General features: G+C 39.3%; 2 protein-coding genes across 13 annotated transcripts; one reads left to right on the top strand and one right to left on the bottom strand.

Moving 5' to 3' along the window:
- The first annotated feature begins 2,136 nt into the window (after nucleotides 1–2,136).
- Nucleotides 2,137–4,962, top strand: LOC147463551 (uncharacterized). Of its 4 annotated transcripts, none has more exons than XM_086529188.1 (4): nucleotides 2,137–2,302; nucleotides 2,411–2,436; nucleotides 2,520–2,559; nucleotides 2,804–3,345. In XM_086529188.1, exons 1-4 carry the CDS (start codon nucleotides 2,257–2,259, stop codon nucleotides 2,977–2,979), a joined length of 288 nt encoding a protein of 95 aa, XP_086385314.1. In that variant the 5' UTR covers nucleotides 2,137–2,256; the 3' UTR covers nucleotides 2,980–3,345. The 4 variants fall into 4 exon arrangements, 1 of the variants encoding a protein (XP_086385314.1); XR_015190247.1 differs by having other exon boundaries at nucleotides 2,229–2,302; nucleotides 2,905–3,350; XR_015190245.1 differs by having other exon boundaries at nucleotides 2,146–2,436; nucleotides 2,905–3,349.
- Nucleotides 4,963–12,050: 7,088 nt separating this feature from the next.
- On the bottom strand, nucleotides 12,051–18,428 carry LOC147463550 (uncharacterized). Of its 9 annotated transcripts, XM_086489580.1 has the most exons (13): nucleotides 18,162–18,426; nucleotides 15,417–15,699; nucleotides 15,112–15,319; nucleotides 14,899–15,033; nucleotides 14,589–14,809; nucleotides 14,246–14,506; nucleotides 14,069–14,157; nucleotides 13,862–13,930; nucleotides 13,468–13,565; nucleotides 13,203–13,364; nucleotides 12,994–13,090; nucleotides 12,453–12,846; nucleotides 12,051–12,278 (listed from the first exon to the last, which is right to left on the bottom strand). In XM_086489580.1, exons 1-10 carry the CDS (start codon nucleotides 18,166–18,168, stop codon nucleotides 13,329–13,331), a joined length of 1,407 nt encoding a protein of 468 aa, XP_086345706.1. In that variant the 5' UTR covers nucleotides 18,169–18,426; the 3' UTR covers nucleotides 12,051–12,278; nucleotides 12,453–12,846; nucleotides 12,994–13,090; nucleotides 13,203–13,328. The 9 variants fall into 9 exon arrangements, with proteins under 9 accessions (XP_086345706.1, XP_086345728.1, XP_086345717.1 ...); XM_086489591.1 differs by lacking the exon at nucleotides 12,051–12,278 and having other exon boundaries at nucleotides 12,290–12,849; nucleotides 12,960–13,090; XM_086489589.1 differs by lacking the exon at nucleotides 12,051–12,278 and having other exon boundaries at nucleotides 12,290–12,846; nucleotides 12,960–13,090.
- Between the last annotated feature and the right edge of the window lie 6,456 nt (nucleotides 18,429–24,884).

Here is a 24,884-nt window from a genome sequence, read left to right as displayed (position 1 = left end):
TTAAGTCCCCTCGTTGTTTAGAGGCCTAGGGGAGGGAGTCTCTCTCTGCGCTTTCTCAACTTGCAAGTTGTACAGAGAGCATCTCTCTGATGTTCAAAAACAAAGTTAAACCTAATGACCCTTTTTTATTTTTTTTGGAGTACTCACCAATCTATGAGTTTAGAATAAACTAATAACCAAAACATTTAGAAGACAGTCTCATGCACAACATGTGCCATGAGAGGTAGCGAAGTGAGCTTAACAGACCATCCAACCCCACCTAAAACGAAACCATCCAAGAAACCATTACATCAGCTAACAAGGGGAGCCACCCCCAAATAGACAAGCAAGGAGATCAACATAGACAAGGAGATATACCCGAATACGGTTGAACAAGGGGCCACCTTCGATATAGAATATATTAACAAAAACATAAAATGACATATCCAAGCCATGGTAAGACCGATCCATGACATCACACCGAGCTACCAAGAGAACCATTCATACATTGGCCGATTAGGGTGCCTCACTTGAGTGAGCATATGGGATCAAGAAGACCTGGCTAATATGGGAGCCACCGGATCACATAATCCAAAGAAGGCGAGAGGCATTACCTCCATCACTTGAATGTCCTAACACCAACATCAAAGAGGAAGCCACAACTCGAATCAAACTGCCACCAAGATTATGCAAATCCTAGGTTTCTCAAAGCAATGCATCACTAGAATAATCTCCCTTACCTTGTTAGCTGTACTTTCACATCAAGGCAATAGTCAAAAAAGTGCTTAAATATTGGACTCAAGATTGAAGGAGTGCTCGAAAACAATTATTTTCCAAAACTTGAAAACCTATATATGAGATATTTTAGAGGTAAATTGACTATATTTCGAGGCTTTATACACTAAATTTCTCTAGATTTTGTAGGCTTTCCCACAATACAAGGCATTAAAAATTGGTAGCTTGACTACATGGAATTTTTCCTCATCTATATATATTATATATAGTACGGTCGGTCGTCTTCGGCGGCCTCTCTCTCTCCCCCTCTCTCCCTCTTTATCGCGTGCAAAGGGGCTTGTTTTTGTTTTGGACTTTAGCCTTCAGGTCGCAGATTGCGACACGTGTAAAGGGCTCCCCCTTTCGCCATATTATGTTAGTAGATATTGAGAGAGAGAGAGAGAGAGAGAGAGAGAGAGAGAGAGAGAGTACAAAGAATCCAACATCTCTTTGTACTCCCTCAACTAGCAAGTTGTATAGAGAGCATCTTTCCAGTGCTCAACAGCAAAGTACAAGCCAGTGCTCGAGAATTATTTTTGTGGACCTGGCTTTGGAACCTTTTCACACGCATATGAACAGGCTAACTCTAAATTTGAGAGAGATAATCACACTAAAATCTCATATTATAACTAAAAATTCATAATTTGAACCGGCTTGAGAACCTTCTTGCCCAAACATGAGCCGGGCATTTTTCATTTTGAATAGGCTTTGGATAAAGAGAACCTATCTTTTCTCGAGCCCTGGTATAAGCGGACAATCTAGAGTAACTTGACTACATTTGAATGTATTTATGCTAAATTCTTCCAAATTTTGCAAGTTTTCTTTCTTAAATTTAACATATAGAGGAAAATCCTAGGTTCTCTTTGACCACTGCATCACTCTTAAGCTCCCTCACCAATGTTAGTTGTACTTTCACATTATGGGGCGATAGCTCAAAAGTACTTGACTAGTGTACTCAAGGTTGAACGTTGAAGCATCATCGAGTCGATCACGATTCCCAATCAATGTCAACCTACAAGAAAGTGTGGTATTATATTCTAGTGTATGAGGTATTATAAAAATGGAAAAGACATTAAAATTTGTAGCTTGACTACATGGATTTTTTATCTCATCAATTATGCATATATTTATTTACTTATTTATATTTGTATTTATAAAATGATAGTGCACGACCATTGAAGCTTTTGTAAAGAGAAAAGTCCAACCCTTGGAAGCGTGAACCATCAAACTTGGGATTCTTAAGAGTCTTTAAAGGAATTGGTGACGTGTCGTTATAGCAACCGCTTGACTTACCCATGAACACAAAAGGCTATATAAGGGGGGGGGGTCTATAAGATTGCCATGAGGAACCACAAAACCCCCCCTCCCCCGCCCCCCTCGGGACTAAGTGGCACCCTCCCATGCCCATGCCACTTAGTCTTGAGGCCCCGCCCCCCCTTCTTTCCTTCTTCTCTCTCTCTCTCTCTCTCTCACACAAACACACACACACACTCACACTAAAACATGGCTAGCTTTCTTTTGGTAATCTTCTTATTGTCATCTTTTCAAGGTATAGGTAGTGTACTTAAACATTTCAATTAGTGAAGGAGACTCTCAACCTTGAGTTTATCTTTCATACCATCTAACCTCTTTCACCTGTTTTGCTTTCAACACAAAGGAAATGATTTGGGCGTTGAAGCAAAGGTAACCAATTTTAGCCAAATTCATGGGTTTCCATTTAGGCCACTGTGGATATTAAGCTTATATGGGTGAGGTGGATTGTGTAGGTGGGTGTAAATAAACATTTGGGCGATATTATCTCGACACGTATGTGTAAAATATTTAGCCTTTGAAGCGCTCTCTCTCTCTCTCTCTCTCTCTCTCTCTCTCTCTCTCTCTCTCTCTCTCTCTATATATATATATATATATATATATATATATATATATATATATATATATATAAATAATTAATCTCAACTAACAAAACTTCTCTTTGTCCCTCCCATTTCCCCGTGCCTATCTCCCAAGTTTAAGAGACTTCTAACTAAAATTTTATTAGTGAAATCTGTAGCATGTGGAGATTCCATATGCACACTGGAGTACTATGAGACTGGGTATGTCATGTGTGGGGGTGAGAAGTTGCCAGCTGATTCCAATTGTTGTGTGCTACAGAGCTGCCTACCAGACGTTACAAGTTGCTCCTTGCACCTTGCCAATGATCAAGGCACCGTTGCCTGCAGCTTCTAAAGTCATTAGTACCAGATTTCATAAGAAGTACAAAAGCTGGTTGCCTCCATATTGAAAATGATAATGGCCCCATTGCCTGCCATCATATTTATTAATGCTTTTGTTAATACTAGTGGTATGAATAGCACATACCATAGGCTCCCTCCCTCTTACAATGATCATGACAAAATTATTTGTCATCTTATCTATTTATGTTTCAAAATCGTACCACGCATACTAGCTAATTGGATTCCCCCAAAATTGTAGTCACATACTACATTTGTGTCTATGCCTAGTTGCTAAATATATCCATTTCTTGTGTAAAATGTCTCTTCACTGAAAAGATAATGCATTACTTCTTGTTACGTTGAATTTTAAGTTGTTAGCAAAACAGGCCATGTTGGTATTGGTGAACAAACTAATCATGTATACCTAAACTTTCCAATTATTTTTGGTGAGTGAATTATATTCGCTTAACCGCAGCTTCAAGTCATGTCTTGTTTGCACGCCAGTAAGATTTGTTGCTTCAACACCTAGCATAGAGTTGGTGAGAGTCCTTCTTATTAAACAACAAGTACTACATGAGATCGAAAAAGCATAACAACACTCCACCTTGATACTGTTGTGATGATTTTGTTGCTGCACCCAAACTTTTCTTGAATATTCAAGACCGTTAAGAGCGTCTTCAATCTTGACACTCAAGATCCCTCATACATTGTTTTGGTGGTCACTTCCTTCAAAATGTAGTGTAACAGATTTGTGATTGCATTGACATGTCACCAAAATTTGACTCCGACGTCTCATTTTACTAAAGACTACAAACTACTACATCAATCTTGCACATCTCATTTTACCATGTCATCAAAATTTGACATCTCATTATAATAGAGAATACAAACCACTACATCAATCCTGCACACGTGGAGGCAATTCTAGACTTAAAGAATGGCATGCCCTTTTGCCACAAGTCTAGCGTAATTGTGATCAACACTATCATGAGGTGTACATTTTGAAAGCCCACTGGGTATCAAGGGCCTTTTTTGTCACAAGGCAAGTCAGAAAAAGACCGTGTGCCATTCTTCACAAAAGCACCATATTCAAATTCGACTGGAGCCAACGAAATTTTTTTATTTTGTGCTTCACCAAGTGGCAAAGGCTCATCCTCATCGTGCATACTTGACACAACCAAAACATAACAATCTAATGCGAATTTGTTAGGAAATGCAACATGACTATGGAAACCTTGGAATGGGGAGAGTTGTTTAGGTACTTCCATAATTCTCTCCATCATTGGTCCCTTTGGCTCTCAAAGGCCGGAAGCATCCTGTTAACCCCTTTTTGGACAAAAGTTGCCAGGAAAATCAATAACAAAGGTATTAAACGTCTTGGGAAACTTTGGGATTATAGCAGATGCAATTGGAAAGGAACGGATCAACTGGCTCTCTAGTTTAATCTGAATGGAACAAGAAGGTTACTGATTAGGGTGTATTTACCGGACTATGTTTGAATGGAAAGCTTGGCAATGGCCTAAGAACAGACACTTCCTTCAACCTCAAACTAAGGAAGTATACCATACACTTATGTATTCGAAGGATTGGTTCTCACAACTTAATAAGGAATGGGGCAAACTATCAGAGACAAGATGGGAGACATTTGTAAACAATATGTGGCACCCGCCATGGCCACTTAAAATGAAGGTTTTTGTGTGGAAGGTGCTTTGGTCGAGCCATGCCGACTAGGGTCAAGGTACTCGCTAGGGGAATTGGTCCGGACAGATGATCAACTAAGGAAGACCTCGCCCAACTATTCAAAGAGTACCCATGGACTTGCGGCCTAGCAGGAAAAATTTGCAAATGGGTCTAGAAAACTTGGAAAATAGGATTTTACAAGAATGACCTTTGCTTGGGAGGAAAGGTATTCAAGAGTCAAGCGCTACTCATATAGTCACACAAATAGTGAGATACTGCTATCTTTGAAATGTTTGGAAGGCAAGGAATGTTTGAAAGTTCAAGACCACATTGGAAACAACAAAGTTCACGAACATAGTTCGAGAAAGTAGGGAGGCAATCATTGCCTTCGAGAAACAAATTGCCTCTAATGAGTGGAGCAAGGCCATTAGCGCCGTTTGATTGACTTCATGGATGAAAGAGTGGGTGGATCTTTTGCCATGGGGTGGCTCCCCTTTTAGCTAATGTAATGATGACCCAAGGAAGCTGTCAATTGTCACAATTGTCAAAAAAAGTAATCTACTCACAATTGTCACAAATGTAATCTACTCACAATTGCCAAAAAAAGACTCTTTACTTACTTAGCATTGACTCAACCAAGTTATGGCCTAGAGGAGTGAACTCTAGTGCAATTTTCTTTGCTTGCCGGGGTGAAGGTGGTTTGCCAAGCAGCAGGAGTTTGAATGTTGAGATTGGTAAGTGTTAGTTCTATGGGATACTACTCTACACTAGCATTCTATGCCTAACACAATCAATTAGATCATTATACACTAGCACAGGCAATGAGGTCATTTGCATCTCATTGTGGCTATATAAGCCACTACTCTTCTACAAGCCTATGGTTTAGTTGGTTCACTCTCATTGTTGGGGTATCGGGTTGCCAAAATCCTCAAGCCCTCAAAAAACACACACATCTCTCCCTCCTCAAGTACACACACATGCACGCACTCGTGCACACACACACACACACACACACACACACACACAGGTAGATAATCTAGCAACACATGCACATTAAACATAGTAAGGATGGTGAAACCTTCTCAGAGAAGCCTGATGGTGGCAAAATTACAATGTACATCATAGCACAAGAGAGGGAGGGGGATTGGAATGGAACGAGCTTTTTGAACGAGCTTTGGAGTGAGCTTTCTTTTATATTGCTCAGCTGACCAAATCTTAAAAAAATAGCATGCTCTAAAAACTTACTCCAAAAATCTCGCTCCAAAAAGAGTTTTTGGAGCGAGCTTTTTCGTCTCCCCACCTCCCTGTGTGTGTGTGTGTGTGTGTGTGTGTGTGTGTGTGTGTGTGTGTGTGTGTGTGTGTGTGTGTGTGTGTGTCCCCCTCTCTTTCTAGGTAGCCTATATCTCTCTCTCTTCCTCTATCTCCTCCCCCTTTTTATATACCTCCCTCCTTCTCTCTCTCTCTCTCTCTCTCTCTCTCTCTCTCTCTCTCTCTCTCTCTCTCTCTCTCTCGGGGAAAGAGAGAGAGAGAGAGAGAGAGAGACTTGCACTTTAGAACAAAGAGAGACATGAATTTCATTTTCTAGTTTACTACTCAATAGAGTTCATAATAACTGAGATTCTTCATGGGTAGATGCACTCTTTTTAGGGACCCCAAAACTCAAAAAGATACACGGATTCTTTGTGTCATGTTATATCATGCACAATGAACCGCCACAACAAAAATATGTTCTTACTAAATTTTACCAAAATATGTTTATCCTCTAAGGACTCTCCCTTTTCCTCTTAGTTGTTGCTATTGCAAGACGTGTAGTCCCCGAACCCCATATTGTAACTACTATCTTTTGGTGCCCTATGTACCCCATATATTCCTCTACCAAACCAACTTTCTCAATGTGGATCATTGATATCACCACCAGGCCCAACGAACTTGCTTGATATTGTACTACTCATGGCCAACGGTTCTTTTCCCTACTGAATGGAGGTGCAATATGCTTCATACTGCATACATGAGTTGATCTTCTAAGCAAGCTTTCTCTCAACCCTCAGCAGCCCAACTCTCTTTTTTGGAAGACACACCAACAGAAACAATAAAACTCTTCTTATCTCGAGTTTAAAAACAATAAAGAAGATCATAAACTTGCAAGATTCTTCATCATAATTTCTCTTCCCCTCTCACATGGGTAGCTCTTGTGGTTATCTCTTTTTTGGAAGACACTGTATACTTGTAGGTCAACCAAGTTGGTGGTGCCTTGAAATTAAGACCCACATTCAGGAGGTTGGTGGCTCACATGCCTGAAAATCATGTGGAGATCCTTGCATGCCTTCTTTATTTATCTCTCAACTCGTACGCATGCACCCTCTAAGCTTTCCCTATTGGATTCCTCCCCCCCCCCCCCTTTTTTTTTTGGATTCTCTCATTTCTCGCTAGAGCTTCCCACTCCTTGCTCACATGTAGAGAATACACATCACAGACTCGTGCTCCTTGGATGCAATAAATTGCTTCTCTCTCTCTCTCTCTCTCTCTCTCTCTCTCTCTCTCTCTCTCTCTCTCTCTCTCTCTCTCTCACACACACACACACACACACACACAGACCAATGGGTTACATGTCGATCAATGTGGCTATGATGGTCAACATGAGAGCATGGATTTGCATAGTTATTTAAAAGATGGGAGCACTCATGGGCTCCTCTAACTCCCTGGTAAGTAGAAGATAGCATTATGTACGAGCTTATAACTAGAGGAATGCATCCTTCACCACAAGGTTTCATTTTTGTGGATATTTTGCATCCACTTGGAGGGGCATATACTTGTTCGTTCTCTCTCTCTCTCTCTCTCTCTCTCTCTCTCTCTCTCTCTCTCTCTCTCTCTCTCTCTCTCTCTCTCTCTCTCTCTCTCACTCACTCACTCACTCACTCACACACACACACACACACAAGGATAACATTACACGACTAGTCAGGGGCACCAATATCCTTATACCTTAATCACACTCACTCCCTCCTACACATGAACACTCTAGAACTACCTCATATAGCAAGGTATGCTACCTTGCTCTTGGATCTAATTCGGTTTGGGTACTTTCTCCTACCGCTTTTCATTTAAAAACGGTGGCTTACGTATCCTTGGAGACTTTTTCCTTCTCATGGAATCACTACATATTTATGTCCATAATCGAGGTACCGGTTGGAGGTGGGTACACATGCACACCAACCACTTGAGGCCAATAAAGGACAACTCACGAAGACATGGCATCATTGTGACTTAACTATGTGAGCAGCTCTTCTCTTTATTTGGCCATGCATGTGCATCCAATATACTATTCTCTAATATCTATCTCTTCTTAGCCCTCCTAGTGTTTTTCTGTGCTACCTCACCTTTCTCTCTCATTGTTGGCATCCTTGCATTTTTCAGTGCTATCTCACCCTCCCCCATTAAACTTACTCGCTCACCCCCCAAAACTCGTCATAACACAAGGCTTTTTTTCTAATTGTTCTTGTGCATACGAAGCTTATCCTCTCATCGATCACCATGTTGTGCTTCTCTCTTGGTGCATGTTGTTAGAGCTTTACACTCACAACCACACACACAAGTGCGTATTCTCACACACAAACGATCGCAATAGACTCACAACCCCTATGAGAGCATCCTATTGATGCTTGCCTTGTTCTCAAGAAGCAACATTGGCCACATTGCTTTCTTCTGTTACACTCAATTGAAGAAGAGTCTACATGTGCCAATCACCTCTCAATCACATGCACATGTACATCATGCGGCCTTGCACCCCGATATGCCTTATGCAAGCTAGACTTCAATCCTTCCCTAGCAGATATGTGCTTAGTGCCCTTCACTCCCTCCCAAAGTGGTTCACCCACAAAACATGCTATGTCAGGGATCTCTTCTCTTCAAGGGACGCTACCTTGGCTGTGAGGATCTACAACACTTGTTGACTACTCTCAAAGCAGTTGTGCACATAAACAAATCGAATGCTTGACATTGGATCTCGCTAGTAATTCTTCCCTTGCGACAATGAATTGTATCCAACTTTGATTGATTACAAATGCATGACTATGTCAAAATAGAAGAAAAACATTCAGGTAGGTGCATCTGCACCTACTCAGTGTAGTTAATGTTTTAAAGCAATTTCTTTTGCTCATATGAACGGGGGGATGAGTGTATGGTTTATTCTTTGACATCTAAAGTAAAGCATTCTCCAACTAAAAAATACTAGAAACTGGTTTTTATTCAACTGCTCTTTTCGATCTTTATTTGCTCTGGTTTAAACAGTAGGACCTATAAGGGTATTGTAAGAGATGATAGTCTATGGGAATTTTTTTCATAATTGTCAAAATGCAAAGAAGATGCTGTCCAATTTTTTGAAATCTTGCACACAATCACACTGTTGAAAGATTTGATAGATTAAGGTTGGCCTAGAATTATACAAGGTTTGACAAACTGGTAGAGAATTTTGTGAATGCAAGCAGTGTTTTTTTTTATAAATATACTAGCATACTGTAAACTCCCTTAATTGTTTTGGACTAAAATTTGCTGGTTTTTCAATGGGATGAGATATCATTGATATAGGCGGCTCTGGTAGCCTAGAGCTACACAATATTTGGTAGCTTGACTGGTGATTTTGGTGAACACCAACTGTTCTAGTTTTGATACATTGATCGACATATTTTAAACTCCCTTGCATGTTTTGGGACTGTAAGTATCTTGGTATTGTCTGGCTCTGTACTGAGTAATCATACGATTGGGTATTTTTAATGATCTTCGGATAGACTTGGGATTGTATCTGCTTGGATTTACACCTCTAACTAAGTATTGACTCATGAATTTCAACTAACCTAGTACCGATTTTTGTTGTGGGCTTGTTGGACATCCCAACTTTAGTGTTAGTTACCCTATTTACGTGGTAAGATACAATTTCCTAGTATGATAATCTGCCAACATGGTATACTAGGAATTGAGGTTTTCAAATATCCTTGAGTGGAATATCCTTTTCTAAGGTATGGGGAAAATTACGAGTTTTATGCTCTACCAATATGAGCAACAGATTGTAAATGAATAGTAAAGTTACAATGTCACGTGACCTTGGATTTGATTAGTAATGTCACCCTTGCATAATAGTTATTGTTAGATATTGCTAATGCGTAGATACATGGCATTTACAATCTTTTGTTGATACATAGTTTACTTGAGATGTTGTAAATGGATGTATAATGCAAAGGGATATATTGATTTTTGCAAACCTAACTAAGGTAAGTATACATTGGGGAGTTCAAAACCATAAACTAATTTTTTGTTCTAGTTTTTTTTTAATATATGCTAAATTCTTGAAATAAGTGTTAGTAATATACTTTGAACTCATTTCAAGGTTTTTTAGAATGGGCCTCAATCCTCATGTGGGGGTCTCGGATGAGATGACATTGGATTGGATATTGAAATTTGATCCAAATTACAAAGGAGATGCTGTTCGATTTTTTCTAGAATACATACATTTTTGTAAATATATTGGTCAATCTCTAAGCATAGATCTTGATCTATGCTAGGTTATCAATTTTTGTTGTAATTTTTGACATTGATAACAAGGGGAAGGGGTCGTTGACACCTGTCTTCTTAATTAATGCCAGTACTGATGGACTTGCATTTTTTGGATGATGGCAGGTAAGAGGTTCCTTCCTTGGGATTACGACAACAACTACAACAAAAGCAAGATATCATTTATCGTTGTGCTATGTTTTTATGATATATATATATTCCATGTAAACACTTCTTTGATAATTGTATATATTTACAAGTGATACAAGTTGTGTCAAATTGTGTATTGTATAGTATTATCTCTATTTGTCTACTATAAAGACTTGTTTTTATGTATCTAGGTACCCATTGTCTTGTCTCTGGTCCCATTGTATGGTTCAATAGTCTGTGAGAGCAAACTATTGCTAGATAATCATTCTTGGTAAATTATCTAAATACATATAGGAGACTCCTTGATAAGAAAAGACTTATAAATGACTAATAATACATAAGCGCACGTTTGTGGATATTGAAAGCATTTTACAAATTTAAAGCTAAGCACCACCTCACCCACTTACACACTTTTGTGGTCATTAGAGATGACACTTCCAAATGACTCTACAAACTCTCCACGTAGGCAATGTGGGGTTGCATGTGCTGCTAAATAAAGCAAGACCTCATGGCCTCACAACCACAAACCTTGTTATCCATCTTTCTTAATTGCCTTGTATGGAGACCTATATAACGTACTTTAAAAGGAGTCCTACCAAACCCCGAGCAAAAACATCCAAGCAAACCAAAAACCGAGCAAGATAATTTGTGAAAGCAAGGTAATCTGAATGAACCATAACTAAGCTCCCATTATTCATGGTTTGTAATGTGATATTCTTTATCTTCTTTCCAAGGACCATAACTTCAAAATGATAGTGATGATCCTCTTATAGTGCTACTCAATTACCTCCACCCTGGTAAGTAGAAAGTAGTATAAACCATTGGCTAGTGTTCACAAAAATAAAGGTTTAATATATTTGTAACCGGCTAAAAACTATCACTTTGTTGAATCTGTGACAAACGTAGTTTACATAAGAAACACTTCAGAATCTATGACTTTGCCGAATCTGTGAAAAATGTTGTTTACATAAGATACATTTAAAAATTTTGCATATATTTGTTGGCTAGTTCCTATATTGCTACTCATTGGGACGAAATTGCTAGATCTAGAACTCCATGTCCGCATGGATTGCTAGAGAGAGAGAGGAAAACAAAAAGAGAAATTAGTAAAGAACTTAGAAGAAAAAGAAGAGAATTTTTAACGTCGTGGGAAACTAGAGAGAGAGAGAGAGAGGGGGGGGGCGGGGGGGGAGTGTCAAAATGCAATGGAAAGAGGAGAGGTTTTCTTATAGAATAAGGGTCCTTGTTGTTGGCAAGCTCATTAATCATTCGCAAAGCATAAGAAGAAAGATGGGGGTGAAATATATGGCATACTCATTCATAGTATTGTTGGCCTTGCTTGAGCATGATGCCTCATCCGGGGTAAGGACCCGTTTTGAGGGTTTTCTCTTTATACTCTCAATCCCTGTTGTCCTCAGGCTTTTTCCCCTGGACTATTTGAGAGAGAGAGAGAGAGAGAGAGAGAGAGAGAGAGAGAGAGAGAGAGAGAGAGATTCCAACCTGACAAGCTTTCCATCGACAAGGCCTAATATGCCATCGACAAGACCATTAATCTTGCAAGCTTGAACCATGCAAGAATTTTATAGACCCAAAACAGTTTTTATTATCAAAAGAGTACATTGCAAAATCTGTAAACTGCAACTCCTAGTTCTAACTTTGTAGCACAACAAATTGATTTAAAATAGACAAATATAATGCAAAAAAAGACAATTTCATTAATCTTGCAACCTTGAACCATGCAAGAATTTTTTAGACCCAATTCATTCTTTATTATCAAAAGAGTACATTGCAAAATCTGCAAACGAAAACTCCTATGAAGAGTCACATTCATCGTCAATAAATATGTTGCATATACGAGGTTGCTCACGAAGCTGCAAATCGAAGCGACCATCTCACGCCATCCGTCTCGCCTCCGCTTCAATATACATGGGTAATATACTTCATAAAAAAAAACAAAAAATTATAAACTAGCCAATGAGTCTAATGACAGCTTTTTACAACCAGCAAGACATAGTGATAGATTATTAGACACACAATGGCATAGGAATACCAAAACACATATATGATAGCAAAAAGTATATAAAAGGTCCAACTATGGAATGGGAGTCTCACTAGTCAACAAAAGGATTCCCACCCATAGGTCCATCACCCTCATCCTCCAAATCAATAGGCGTTGAAGCCTCCTCCCTGCTCCGCTTTTTGTGATGAAACATAGATTGCACAAAACCTGTAATAATACTATCATCATAATCCAAGGAACCACACACTCGACCCGAAGCTGCTCATGCCGCCAACGCAGGTGCAGTCCTGCATCCAAACTCCAATAAAATGCCTCTACTCCTGCATAACAGCTCCACAAATGCACCCAAAAATGTAGAGCTCCTCTGCAATGTTACATGCCAAGGCACTCCATTGGCGGCAATGGATATCAAGGTATCGGGAATATAGTGCTGCATGATAGAATCTGTAGGCCTCATGCCAAGTGCTTGAAAAGGAGAGATACTCTCTGCTATGTAAATAAGCGGTGTGGAACCCCGTCAATGCACCAAGTAAAACATTGAGGTGTCAAACTACACACATATAATATCAAAAAAAAAAAAAAAATTTAAAGGAACACACCTTACATAAACTACAAAAGAGAAATACAAGCTACCTAAACTTTGTCTCCTCTTGCTTCCATGAAGTCGTAAGGAGTGTGATGAAGCACTACTATCCGTCGATAAATATGCATGTCAGAAGCAATGCAGAACCTTTCCACCCATCGAGGTGTATCACCATAATTGCAAAACAACACATGAGTGATTTGTATACTTCAAATGTGAACCTCAAATACAAACTTTAAAGTGGTTAGAGACTACAAACCTGCAAAAGAGGCCATGATTAACAACCAACCCAAGTCTGATAAAGTATTCCATGCGAGATGAATTCCCGCACGGACATGATCCTCTGTGATCGTATCCCACATGGGCAAGACACCATAGCCACTCATCAATCCTCCATATGGAAGGTCGAGGAAAATAAAATCTGCAGCCCAAGCAACTGACTTGTTGTTTTGCCTATAAACAAGATCACTTGGCCAGGCCTTGAGCATATGCTCATGAATCATAGCCCAAGATGGAGACCTTACCTCCAATGAAAAATCTCCAGAAATGACAATGTAATCCCCAGTGACAGCAATACTCTGATCAAAATCATGTCTAATATGACCATGCATCGAGACATTATCTGGATAATCAAATGAAAAGACATGACGCAATTGACAAGATCCACCAATATCTAAGAAAGTGACGGCACAAAATTAGACAAATAAACATAATAATTGACTATAAAGTGTAATGATGTTATTAAGTACGAGAAGTACTATCATGTGAGGATGGCATAGCCTTCTCAATCAACTCATCTACAACAGTGTGCTATAGCTTCCTTTCCTTTTCAAAATCCCTTCTCAATGAAAATACTTTAGAATTACCAAGTTTATACATTTCAAGGTTATAGATGTGGATAAAGTTTTGTATCTCTACCTGAAGATGGTACTCGTACTTGTGTAGCCGGTCTAGGAGGAAGCCTTGCACCCTTGGCTCTCGATAAACCTGGCACAGAACTACCTCTAATCGCATCTCTGAGATCTCTCTCACAAGCTAAAACATGGCCTTTCTCTATGTCTATCTACCAAGGGCAAGCTTCAATCTCCCATAAAGAAAGCTTATGTAACTTCTCTGAATACATACATGAATTGGGTATCTTCAATTCTGTCCACTTTCTAGCAAGTAGTGGAATGAAAGGAAGAATCTTTCGCGACACAAAAAAGTTCAAGAATCTTGACAAAAACGAAAATGGATATATTATTCTTAAACTTCTATAAATAAAATTTATTTATTTACATAATGCCGTGGAAAAAAAAATACCTGTATGCCAATCTTTGTGCAACCATACGCAAAGTGTCAAGCTTTTTGAGGACTTGTTTATCAACATCTTTTGTTCTCATTTCCAAAGATACCTCCAAAGGAAAGAGATGTGGCATAGCCTCAAGCTTTATCTCCTCAAAGTAGAACATAAAGGTACAGTCAGCTGACAATACAATATCTCCACATGTACCCAACATATATGTCACCAACTGTAAGGCTCTATCATAGACCCTAGCCAAGAGACCCTCCCTACGAAGCCAGCTTGAGTGGACACAAAAAAAAATTGAAGAACAATTTAATACTTGATTCAAAGCATTAAGAGTAGTGAAAGGAAAAGTCTCACGTTCTATAAGCAGCATCTCCTTTTTTGATGCCATATGCTGTCTTAGTGAGATTGTCCGCCTCTAAAAGAGATAACCACAACAGCTTGTTCTGTATTGGAGCATCCACAATAGCAATTAAGTTAATCTTCTCTAATGTTGTCCAACTACCAAGACCCCACCGCAATGACAAGACTTTGCCAAGCCAATCCGAACCCAAGTGTGGATCCACAATGTTAAAAAGCTTACAAAACAAAATAAAAGATTCATTAGATGTGTGTAACTAAAAACCATAGTATGAACACGACAAAGCGTACATACTTAAAAGAATACCTTTTCAATCTTGTCACTATACTTTGTAGTGAGGTCGTGATAAATTTTCTTCTCCTCTTTCTTTAAATCCTCTTTAGCCAAACTTTCACGAGAGAGCTGATCAACCCTTATGTTATATTCCTTGGTCATGTGTACCTATCAAAAGCTTAAGGAATTAACAATCATTGCAAAATTGAATGTCTTGAAAATGAAAAAAAAAAAATTTATACTCACATCATACACAAGACGTGCAAGGTATTTTTGTGTCAATGGATACCAAGGTTCATCACCCTTAGAGTAATATTTTCTAAGATCTGCAATCAATTTTTGATCTTTCTCTGGCAGGGCTTTTAAGTATACATTAGAATCAGCAGCACAAATGTGAGTCAAATTCACAATCTCATCCCGAAGATGCATAGTGACAAGAGAATGGGAATTCATGCTATTCACACCAAAAAAGAAAAAATTCAAAATTTCATAATTATGTAAAAAACAAGAAAAACACTCAAGTTCTCACAAAAACAACAAAGAGCACTTACAAGTTCATTCTTTGTAGACTACTGAGCAAGACAATCTTTGGCACTCTTGTAGGATCGATAATAGTACAGAGAACTCTGCAATGCTTATCTTTTGACGTGGAAATTTTTTCTTTAATGGCTTGAATCCATGCCACTGTTCGATGATTTCCCTCCCAAACAAAAAAAAAGTGACCAACAAAATTTGACAATTTTGGGTTGTCAAATTTTGGGTTATTTTGCAAATCCATTTCGAACTCCTCATTGACCTCATTCCACAGTGGATCCCACTCCTTCATAATCTCATCTACATAAGATTTACTATTCAAATGCATAACAAAAAATAAAATCCAAGTATATCACAAAGAAAAATTAATAAGTAATTCTCACCTGTGACCTTTTTTTCTTCTTTCTAACATGTCCACAAGGAAACAATGAAGGACCCCTTTTCTTACATGTAGCCTTCTTTAGCAAAAGCTAACTTCAAACCACTTAAATCGTCTCTTAAACCACGAACTCTTGGATATGGATAACGACGACAAAGAGGGATAGTGGAGCACTCAAAGCAACTAAAGAGTCTAGTGAAAGCCAAAATATCTGCTCCTTTATGCGTAAATGCATTGGACTCGTCTTTTGGCTCACTAGCTGCAGTAACCTCATCTCTGATCTCCCAAGGAACTATCTACAAATTACTTTCTTCAGCCGCTAAGATAGGATCTACCTCATGTAATGAACCTTGTTCCATATCTGGTGACATCACATCGTCCTCAAGCATATCCTAACTCGTTCCCATTTTTGTGTCTGACACAGAGCTGATTTGGTATGTTGAATCATATGTTCCAATTGGCAAGGTATCAAGTACTCTCCTGCTGGAACGACCTCTAGATCTTGGACTGCAATTATGTCATGAGGACACAAAAGAGGTTAGAAAACCAACAATGATATAATTTTTAGTGATCTCTAACAATTAAAATTTGGTCATGGTCTCCTTTGTATATTGGACAAAATTTCAAAGTACATAAGGATTCTCAGTATCCACCTCACTTGAGGATTTAAAGCATTTAGAAAAGCTTCAACTTAATCGCAGCTCAAAAGTAAGAAAGGTTCTTATATTGACTCAAAAAGCTCTTAACTGACTCAAAAAGGAGCCCTTGACCCAGACATAGCAAGCAAACGCCTACAATCTCTTAAAGTAGAAAGCAATGTTGCACAAAACTTCCTTATCAAACAAATAATTGATCCAAATAACTCAAAAAAAAGGGAACGTGTCAACAAAAAATTGCACATGATAAGACACTTTATACAGCGCTCTATTTGCCAAACATATTAAATATCTTTTGAAAATATCTATTTTCAAACATATTACATATTAAACACTTTGAGAAACATATGGGTATCAAGCTATGATGCAGTCCGAAGGGATCTGCGTTGATGCAGATCCTTGGACACCATCAGTAAAAGGCATATTTTCTCAATATATTAGTGGGCCAGTTGATTTTGAAATCCATTTCTTCTTGCAGCATAATAATGAAATGCATGGTCTCAACATACTTTAAATTATTCTTGATGTTAAATCAGACAGTATACTGTGTGTTCCATTGATTTTATATGAGGCAATACAACAGTTTGAGTCGGCCACAATGCTAAGCCATTTAAATTAGGCAGGACACTTAGCCGTTTAAATTAGGCAGTAGGACACTAAGCAGTGTGTTTAAATCAAGTAGACCGTGTGTTTAAATTATACAGGACACTAAGCCATTTGTTTAAGGCAGTAGGACATTACGCCATTTGTTTAAATCAGGTAGTTAAGACTGTTTGTTTAACTTACTGATGATGTTAAGTCATGGAGTAAGACACTATTTCGAGACAAGGACTAATGCAAGGTGAGGGGATCTGCGTCGACACAGATCCCTTGGAGACTAAGGTGCAACAAACAAGCTTGTGTATCCATCCTCAAGTTTTTCTTATGCCCCAACTGGAACAAGGAATTTAGGTGTGCAGAAGCTCAGTGATTTGGTTCCTTCCTTCTTATTCCCTCTAAAATCTTTGGGTTCTAAACTCCAACCAAGCTCTAAGGGCCCAAAAGATACCTCAGATATTGTACTGCAGAGTGCCATGAAGGAGGGAGTTTCAGGTCAAACAGGCATAGCCAAGAGAAGCTCCTTCAAGTTATTCAAAGGGTCTGAGCCAAAGGTGAAAACTTAAGTCACTTCAGATTTTGCAAGATCATCAGGCCCGGAGTAATTGACTGCAAAAACGGTGCTGCTCTACCCGTGCGAGGGGATCTGCATTGACGCAAATCCCTTGGAGACTTAGCCACTGCTGTACCCGTGCGACCATGCTCGATGCTTCACGACCGTAGTGATGACTGACCCTTGATGAATAAGGATTGTCTCTCTGCGGGGTGAAGGCTAATGAACGGCTGTACAGCTGCTGATGTGCACAAAGAAAAAGGGAAAGCATGTCGTGCGACATCAATGCAGATCCCTTGGAGACTTAGGTCCCCCCACCGACAACAGCCAAGCGTATGCTATGTCTTTTGGTTTTCCAGAAGCGTGCAGCACCAATCTCGAAAGCACACGGCGCACATAGTGCCACTCATAGGCTTTTTCGTCGTGCACACACTGCCACTCACAGGCTTGAATTTGCATGGAAGATTACCCAATGAGGCCCCAATAATTAGAGAGAAGCAAATCTAAAGGGATCCGCATCGATGCGGATCCCTTGGACTGTGTGTATAAGAGAAAGGCATGGCTGTGAGCGGTGTACCTGCCATGAGAGCGGTGCGAGGACTGAGGTGGTCAACTGGACGATGCCGGAAGACGGGGTGACGACCTGGGAGGAGCTCGGGAGCAATCTGCCATAGCTTTTGCACTTCTGCAACACTCTCCCTCTCCACTTCTACAACACTCTCTCACTCTCTCTATCACTGCCATAGCCAGACAGACAGTAACGATATCTTCCAGGGAATTTTAATAAGTCATCTTTTTTAGGCTTGAATTTGACACATTCGAGTGGACGCAAGTTGAGGGGGCTGCTATTGACACCGATTGGACTTTTTGGGCATTAGCAAAATATCTCTATGATTGCACGGGAACCTCAATCTTTCCATAGTCGCCAGCGCCAGCACTTAAAATCAAAACTAACTTGTTATTTATTTTGAGGCGACAAACTCGAAATCAAAACTTACTTGGACTAGCTTATTTCTAGGCTCCAAATTTAATTTCATTTTCTTTTACTTTTTTCTTGCAGATGTTTCACAAAAATGGCCGGCTCAAATTTAAACAATAAGGTTCTCAAGCCGATTCAAATTATGGAGTCTTTAGTTACAATATGAAATTTCTAGTGTGATTATCCCTCTAGATTTAGAGTTAGCCAGCTATACTAAAAAAATTTAGCTATACTAAAAAATCTTATTTCGGCAATCAAAAAAGTTAATGTCATAAAACTCAATAATAAGAGAATCCTCTTCAAAAGATATTCTACTCTCGAAATTGAAAAAACGTTCTTTACTCATCATTTCAAGAAATTAAAGTCTTCAATGCGTTGAAAAGGATAAAGGTTTTGGAAATAGTGTAAATTTGTTAGTCTTCTTTGAAATATAGCGAAGCGTTGTCCTAAGGACTATTAGTATTCTTCACAATGTCTAGGCATATTACTGTTTTTGGCCCTTCTAAATCACAGAAGCTTGTCATTATATCTAATAAAAGACATATTGAACTTTCCACTGCTAATATTAGAAGCCATTTTGCATTGGATACATTAATGTTTAGCCTTCATCCATTGACCCTATCCAATGAGCAGGTGAAGTTAGAGACGATTGCAACCAGCACTAGAGAAGAAGGGTATTTGCTTGATCATGAATACTGTCAGTTCTACAAAGTTCTTGGTGCCGATAGCTCTGAGGCTCCTATCCCTTTAGATTCAGATCTAGATGAACCCTCAAAACCTATCACAAGTGTAATAGAAATGATGCGAGCACTGCCTAAACAAAGTCGATTTTTTCACTCCCTTAATTAGATCAGAGAGATTGTGAGTTACCTACTTATTATGATGGATATGTGGCATTTGAGCTTCCAGTTGTTGGTGGCTCTTTTGGAATGACAGGGATGGGAACAACGACACGATAGCCATATGTGGACAAAGTACGTCACTTGTAGTTCGAATTCATTTATGGGTGCTGTGCGATTCAGCAGATGTTCTGGGCATCTCAAATGTGTTAATGTGACTACTCATACTACACGGGATTCAAGATAAGTAATGAAGTTCATTGTAAAGGCCGATTATTAAAATCTCCACCATGTGGATTAGTATCCCGAGAATACGGCACTTTGAGTTGTATGCATTGCTCTTAGGTGCCAGAGTGTGTTGCTATTTGTCCTGCCGTGATCTACTACTGCTTGCCAAGAGATAAATTGAATTTCACAAGGTGTGTTCTTCATTTAGGGGGGGAACACAAACATCCTTGTAGAGAAGGGAAATGCAGAGCTTAAGTGATTGAAATTGATACACTGATGAAGAAACGTGCTACTATTGAACCATTCACAACTGCAAAGCAATTAGAGCGCATGACAACACAGGACATTATTATGGATAAATTAGTTGTGGAAGGTGACCCTGTCTCAGATGCCATGGGTGATGATGAGTTTGCTTCCTTCTTGGATACAATTACTCCATTATCCAATCAACGAAGGACTGAAAGAACATTGGAGATTGCAAAAAAATCAAAGAACATTACTGCAAAAGGTTTGGAGGTTGTTCTTGAGCTTAAAAGTAAAAGTAGGTATCCTTACATTCAAAGGTGTACTATTTCCAAGACAGCTTGGGAAAGATCAACAGCCACATGTTTTCAAGATGTCAATGAAAGGTCCTGGAAGTGGAGTTGACTTGGTTAATCAAATGAGACCAGGTGGCAACCTTGAAAATATGTGGGTCCATTTTGATCACGTTCATCGTGTAAATGGATGGCCAACAATGTGTGCACATGTGTACGACCCAATTGTTCGTGAATTAATGACCATTGCTACTTGTGAATTTACTATAGAGAATAAGTTTGCTCAAATTGAATTCTGGAAAATGCTTAATAAGGTTGTTGAGGATGCAGGCTTTGACAAGCCAGAGTTCAGAGGCTTTATGGCTGATGAAGAAAATGCTAACTGGATTGCAGTTCGTACAATGTATTTTGGAGGTGCAAAAAAAGTCACACCTAATAAAGAAAGATCTTGTGCTTTTCACTGGGAGTAGTCCATGATACGACACACAACCAAGTGTATACGTCCTTCTTCTCAAGAAGAGCACAAAATTTTATGCCGCAAGTGGAGAAATGCCCCTTCAAAGAATCAAGCTGACATTTGCAAAGGGGAACTACGTCAATTTTGGACCGCTGGTCATGCAATCCATGATGAGATTCCTTGTTTAGAAACATGGATGGCTTGGTGGGATGTTAGAGTTTTTCATTGGGGTGGCAGATTTGTGTCCCAAGATGAGTCTAGTATGTTTGTGCCTAATACAAATCTTTCAGAGACAAAGCATGCAAGCATGTGAGCATTTACTGGATATAAGGAAAATCTAAACTTGTTTGAGGCAGCTGGTGCGGACATGGCCATGGCAGTGCTGCAAAGTGTAAAGTATAATGCATATCTTAAAGGTGTTCGTACCTTTGTGGGTCCAGGCTTGGAAAACTTGGCGGAGCGCTTCATGCATCGTACTTCTAGTGTATCAACCGCAAAAAAACTAGCTGATTATGCTAATGGTTCTATGGAGGAAATGGGTTTCAATAGTCCTGAAATGAATAGAATTCCCACAAGAGAAAAGAGCATTAGGGAAAAAAGACCTATCTTTGTTGATGCAGAAGTGCAACTTGATGAGGACAGCCACAGGCCATAATTTATCACAGAAACCGTTGACATTGGTGGTTCTCGTCAAAAAAGAGATGGAGCTCGTGATGTGACCAATTCTTGGCCTGAGATGCCAGTTGCCAAGAGTATGTGGGCAATCATACGAATAGAGCCAGGGTCCAAGGTCACATGCTTTGGAGTGGTTGGTGGAGAAAGTAATTGATGCGGTCGATTCATAAATGATGATTCTTTTAATATTAGAAATGGAACACCAGCACCTTCCTTTTGGGGACGATGACAATACCCCGGCTCTAGGTCAAATGCAAGTGGAGTTAGAGAAGGATATATTTGGTTTTGCAATACCAGTAATGTGCACACATGGAATGTTCATGAGATGGTTGTGGGACCTCTTGGACCAGCTCCCCGAGTATGGCCTATGGTGCAGGGAACAACATTGAGTTCACACGAAGTGAAGCATCTTCAATCTAGTGGATTTGTGCTTCATGACACTACAGAGGGCGTAAAAAATGGCAAGTATGCTCGAGCTCCAGGCCGCATACCAAGTGCTTTTCGCCCAAAATACAGAGAGGGCAAGGTTGTTAAGTGGAGGTCCAAGTTGACTAAAGAGTTCCAATGCAAGATTGACCTCGGAAGGACCATGTCAGCAGAACTAGTCAAAGAAGTAATAAATGTTTGTAATGAGTCACACATATTCTACATTAATACGGATGGGTCATTGGCTAAAGGGGTGTCCTATTCTGTTACGCTATCTAATTTCCCCCGATGCACATGTGAGGATTTTCAGAAGCATGAGAGTAAGAAGCTTGGATATATACCATGCAAGCATATATATTATGTGTTTCTTCAGGTGCTAGGGTTAGATGCAATGGCCTATGAGTTTATCCATCAAGCAGCTTTGACCAAAGTGGAACTCTTTCAAGCTTTGGGGGGTGCACGAGTAAATATCCAAAACTAAGAAATAAGAAGGGTGCATCAATTTGGATGTTTGTCAGTGTAAGTTATTTAATGATACTTTTAATAGTTGTTATTTTTGTCAAGGGATCACAAGGTAATACTATGTACCGAATGGTTGGTTTTGTGTTATATCTTCTTTTCAATGTTTTGAGGCACCTCTATCAAAATTTCATTAATATTTTCTTGTGAGATGGACCAAATTATTTCTGATTTGAGGTGGTTTCTCTCTTTCAACATTTTGGGGTGATCATATATGTAAATGTGCTCAACATTGCCTGGCTCAAGACATTTAGTACAATAATAACAGAATGTAGTTGAATGCATGATTGTAAAATAAATTTATTTGAGGGTGTTGCTTCCATACTTTTGGTATTTAGGGGCACCTTTATATGTCAATGTGCTCAGAGTTGCCTAAGTCAACTCATTTCATAATATATCCGCAAAATATCCATCGATATTTTTGTCTAGGCAAGCTCAAATTATTGTTGATTTCGAGTAGTTCCTTTTTTTTTATGTTTTGGGGTGATCAAAGAAGTCAAATTGCTCAACATTGCCTAAGTCAGCTCATTTAATATGTCAAATTGTTTAGAAATGATTTTTGTCTTAGCTCGCTCGAAAAATAGGTTGCTTGGAGATATTTGCTCGTATTTGGGATTTCTCCTTCAGAAGTTGGCAATCTATAGTCATTGTTTTTGTCAATTGCCATTGTCGAATGTTTTGGTCAATGTCTAATCTCATCAATTGTATAGTTTCTTTGAATTTACTTTTGAATCCAAACACACACACACTTGTTCAAACAAGTGTGTGTGTTTGAATCCAAACACACACACACACACACACACACTTGTTCCATCTATCCTCTGGTTGGAAAAGCACTATACAACTGATTGAGATAGATATTTTCTAAGCACATTAGTCATTTTGTGCTATCCCACACAATTCAAGTGGATGGGTTTGGGATCTTGATCCCAAAATTGGCCTACAAAACCTTGGTAATATTTAACATTTGTTCTTTAGCAGGTTTCTACCAAACTCACTTGGGTATATTTTTTGCAAGCCCATGGTATGTATGTGGAAAGCATGATAACAATTGCAATCCTATGGTTTTTTCAAGAAACCAAGCACTTTACTACAAAAGATCCCTTCAACAAATCAAAGCTTATGGTAAGAGACCCTTTCTTACTCTGTAATTTTGTTGATATCCTTGCAATGACATTGACTATACAAACTAATGTCCTTACTTGCATAAGTACTATGAGCACCCTTTACCAAATCCGTACCATCGATACAAGAAGCTCATCATATCATTCTGATGTAAAATATTGCATTGGTTTTACAACATAACTAGATGACTTTTATCAAACATGTCTAGACATGGCTGGGGGTAGGGCTCCCCATGATGAGCCCTACCTCCCACCATGTGGACCTTCTCCTTGGGTTGGGGGAGGGCCACACACACACATGTATTTGATGGGTAGGGTTCCACATGGTGTGACCTACCTCCCACCATGTGTACCTTATCCTTGGGTTGGGGGAGGGCCACACACACACACGTGTATCTAACAGGACATCTAGTTAGTTCTACATAATCAACCTTTTTGGAAAATACAATACACACACACGCGTGCGCGCGCACATGCACACACACATACCTAAGATATCCATTGGTGTGGAAGACTTGCACACCTACTTGAAAATATACCATAACATATGCTTATACCTTATCTCAAGCTTAAGGCCATTCTTGTTGTCTTTCTCATGCACCAGAGTTGGCCCTTTGTCTACTCGTGAGCTACACTCCCTACTAGCCCACCTTGACTACCCATCTAAATTCCTCGGGTGCTTGGGTGCATAGCAATCACAAACCTACATCAACTTATTTACTATCCCAAGATTCCTTTTATAACCCGACATATCTGTTATCTCAATCTTCATCTAAGGCACTCCTCATGCATGCTCACATATACAATTTCCTGCTCATGCAAAACTAAAGGATCAATAATTGGGCGGCTTTGTAAGTAAAGGTATGATGAATAGTGTAGAGAGTCTCGCCATATACTTGTTTGGGTTTGTTTTTTTTGTTTTAATTAGGAAACTCGATTAAGCCCCAATTGGTAGGGGCTACATGGTTTGCCAGCCCTTACCAATATGGCAGTTTATGGAGGCACATCCTTTGTGCTTAAACTCCTGACTTTGATGACCTTGAGTCCACCTAACTTAGAATCTTTTAGAAATCATGCCTTCTCGCTATAAGGAGTCTTCATTTCTTTATCTATTGCACATGGCTGGCCGGTACCTTGGCTGATCCATGCATTTGCTAGTCCATAGAGAAACTTGCACTCAGGACCCCCCCTCATGAAGCTATCACCATGAATACTCTCTGGCACAATTGCATTTTGCACTTGTGGACCTTCTATGCATATCTCTGCTTATGCATCCCTACATGGCCGCTTTCTACTTGGCAGAAGGTGATCTGATACTTACCCAGTGCCACCCTTGCATCAACATCATGGGAGGCTACTCTAAACACACACACACATACTCATACTAATTTTGATGGGGTTGATTTGTACACAAATGCATAATGTTCTACTGCTCACTCCCTCTTAGGGCACACCCAAAGAGTGACTACGTATGACATAACTATACTATTACACATTAGGGAGAGAATGGAGTCTAG

The sequence above is a fragment of the Adiantum capillus-veneris genome, chromosome 2, assembly GCF_014529385.1.
Source record: "Adiantum capillus-veneris isolate H3 chromosome 2, ASM1452938v2, whole genome shotgun sequence".
Taxonomy (NCBI): domain Eukaryota; kingdom Viridiplantae; phylum Streptophyta; class Polypodiopsida; order Polypodiales; family Pteridaceae; genus Adiantum; species Adiantum capillus-veneris.
Note: the sequence above shows the minus strand (reverse complement) of the source record. Positions and strands in the feature narration are given on the sequence as shown.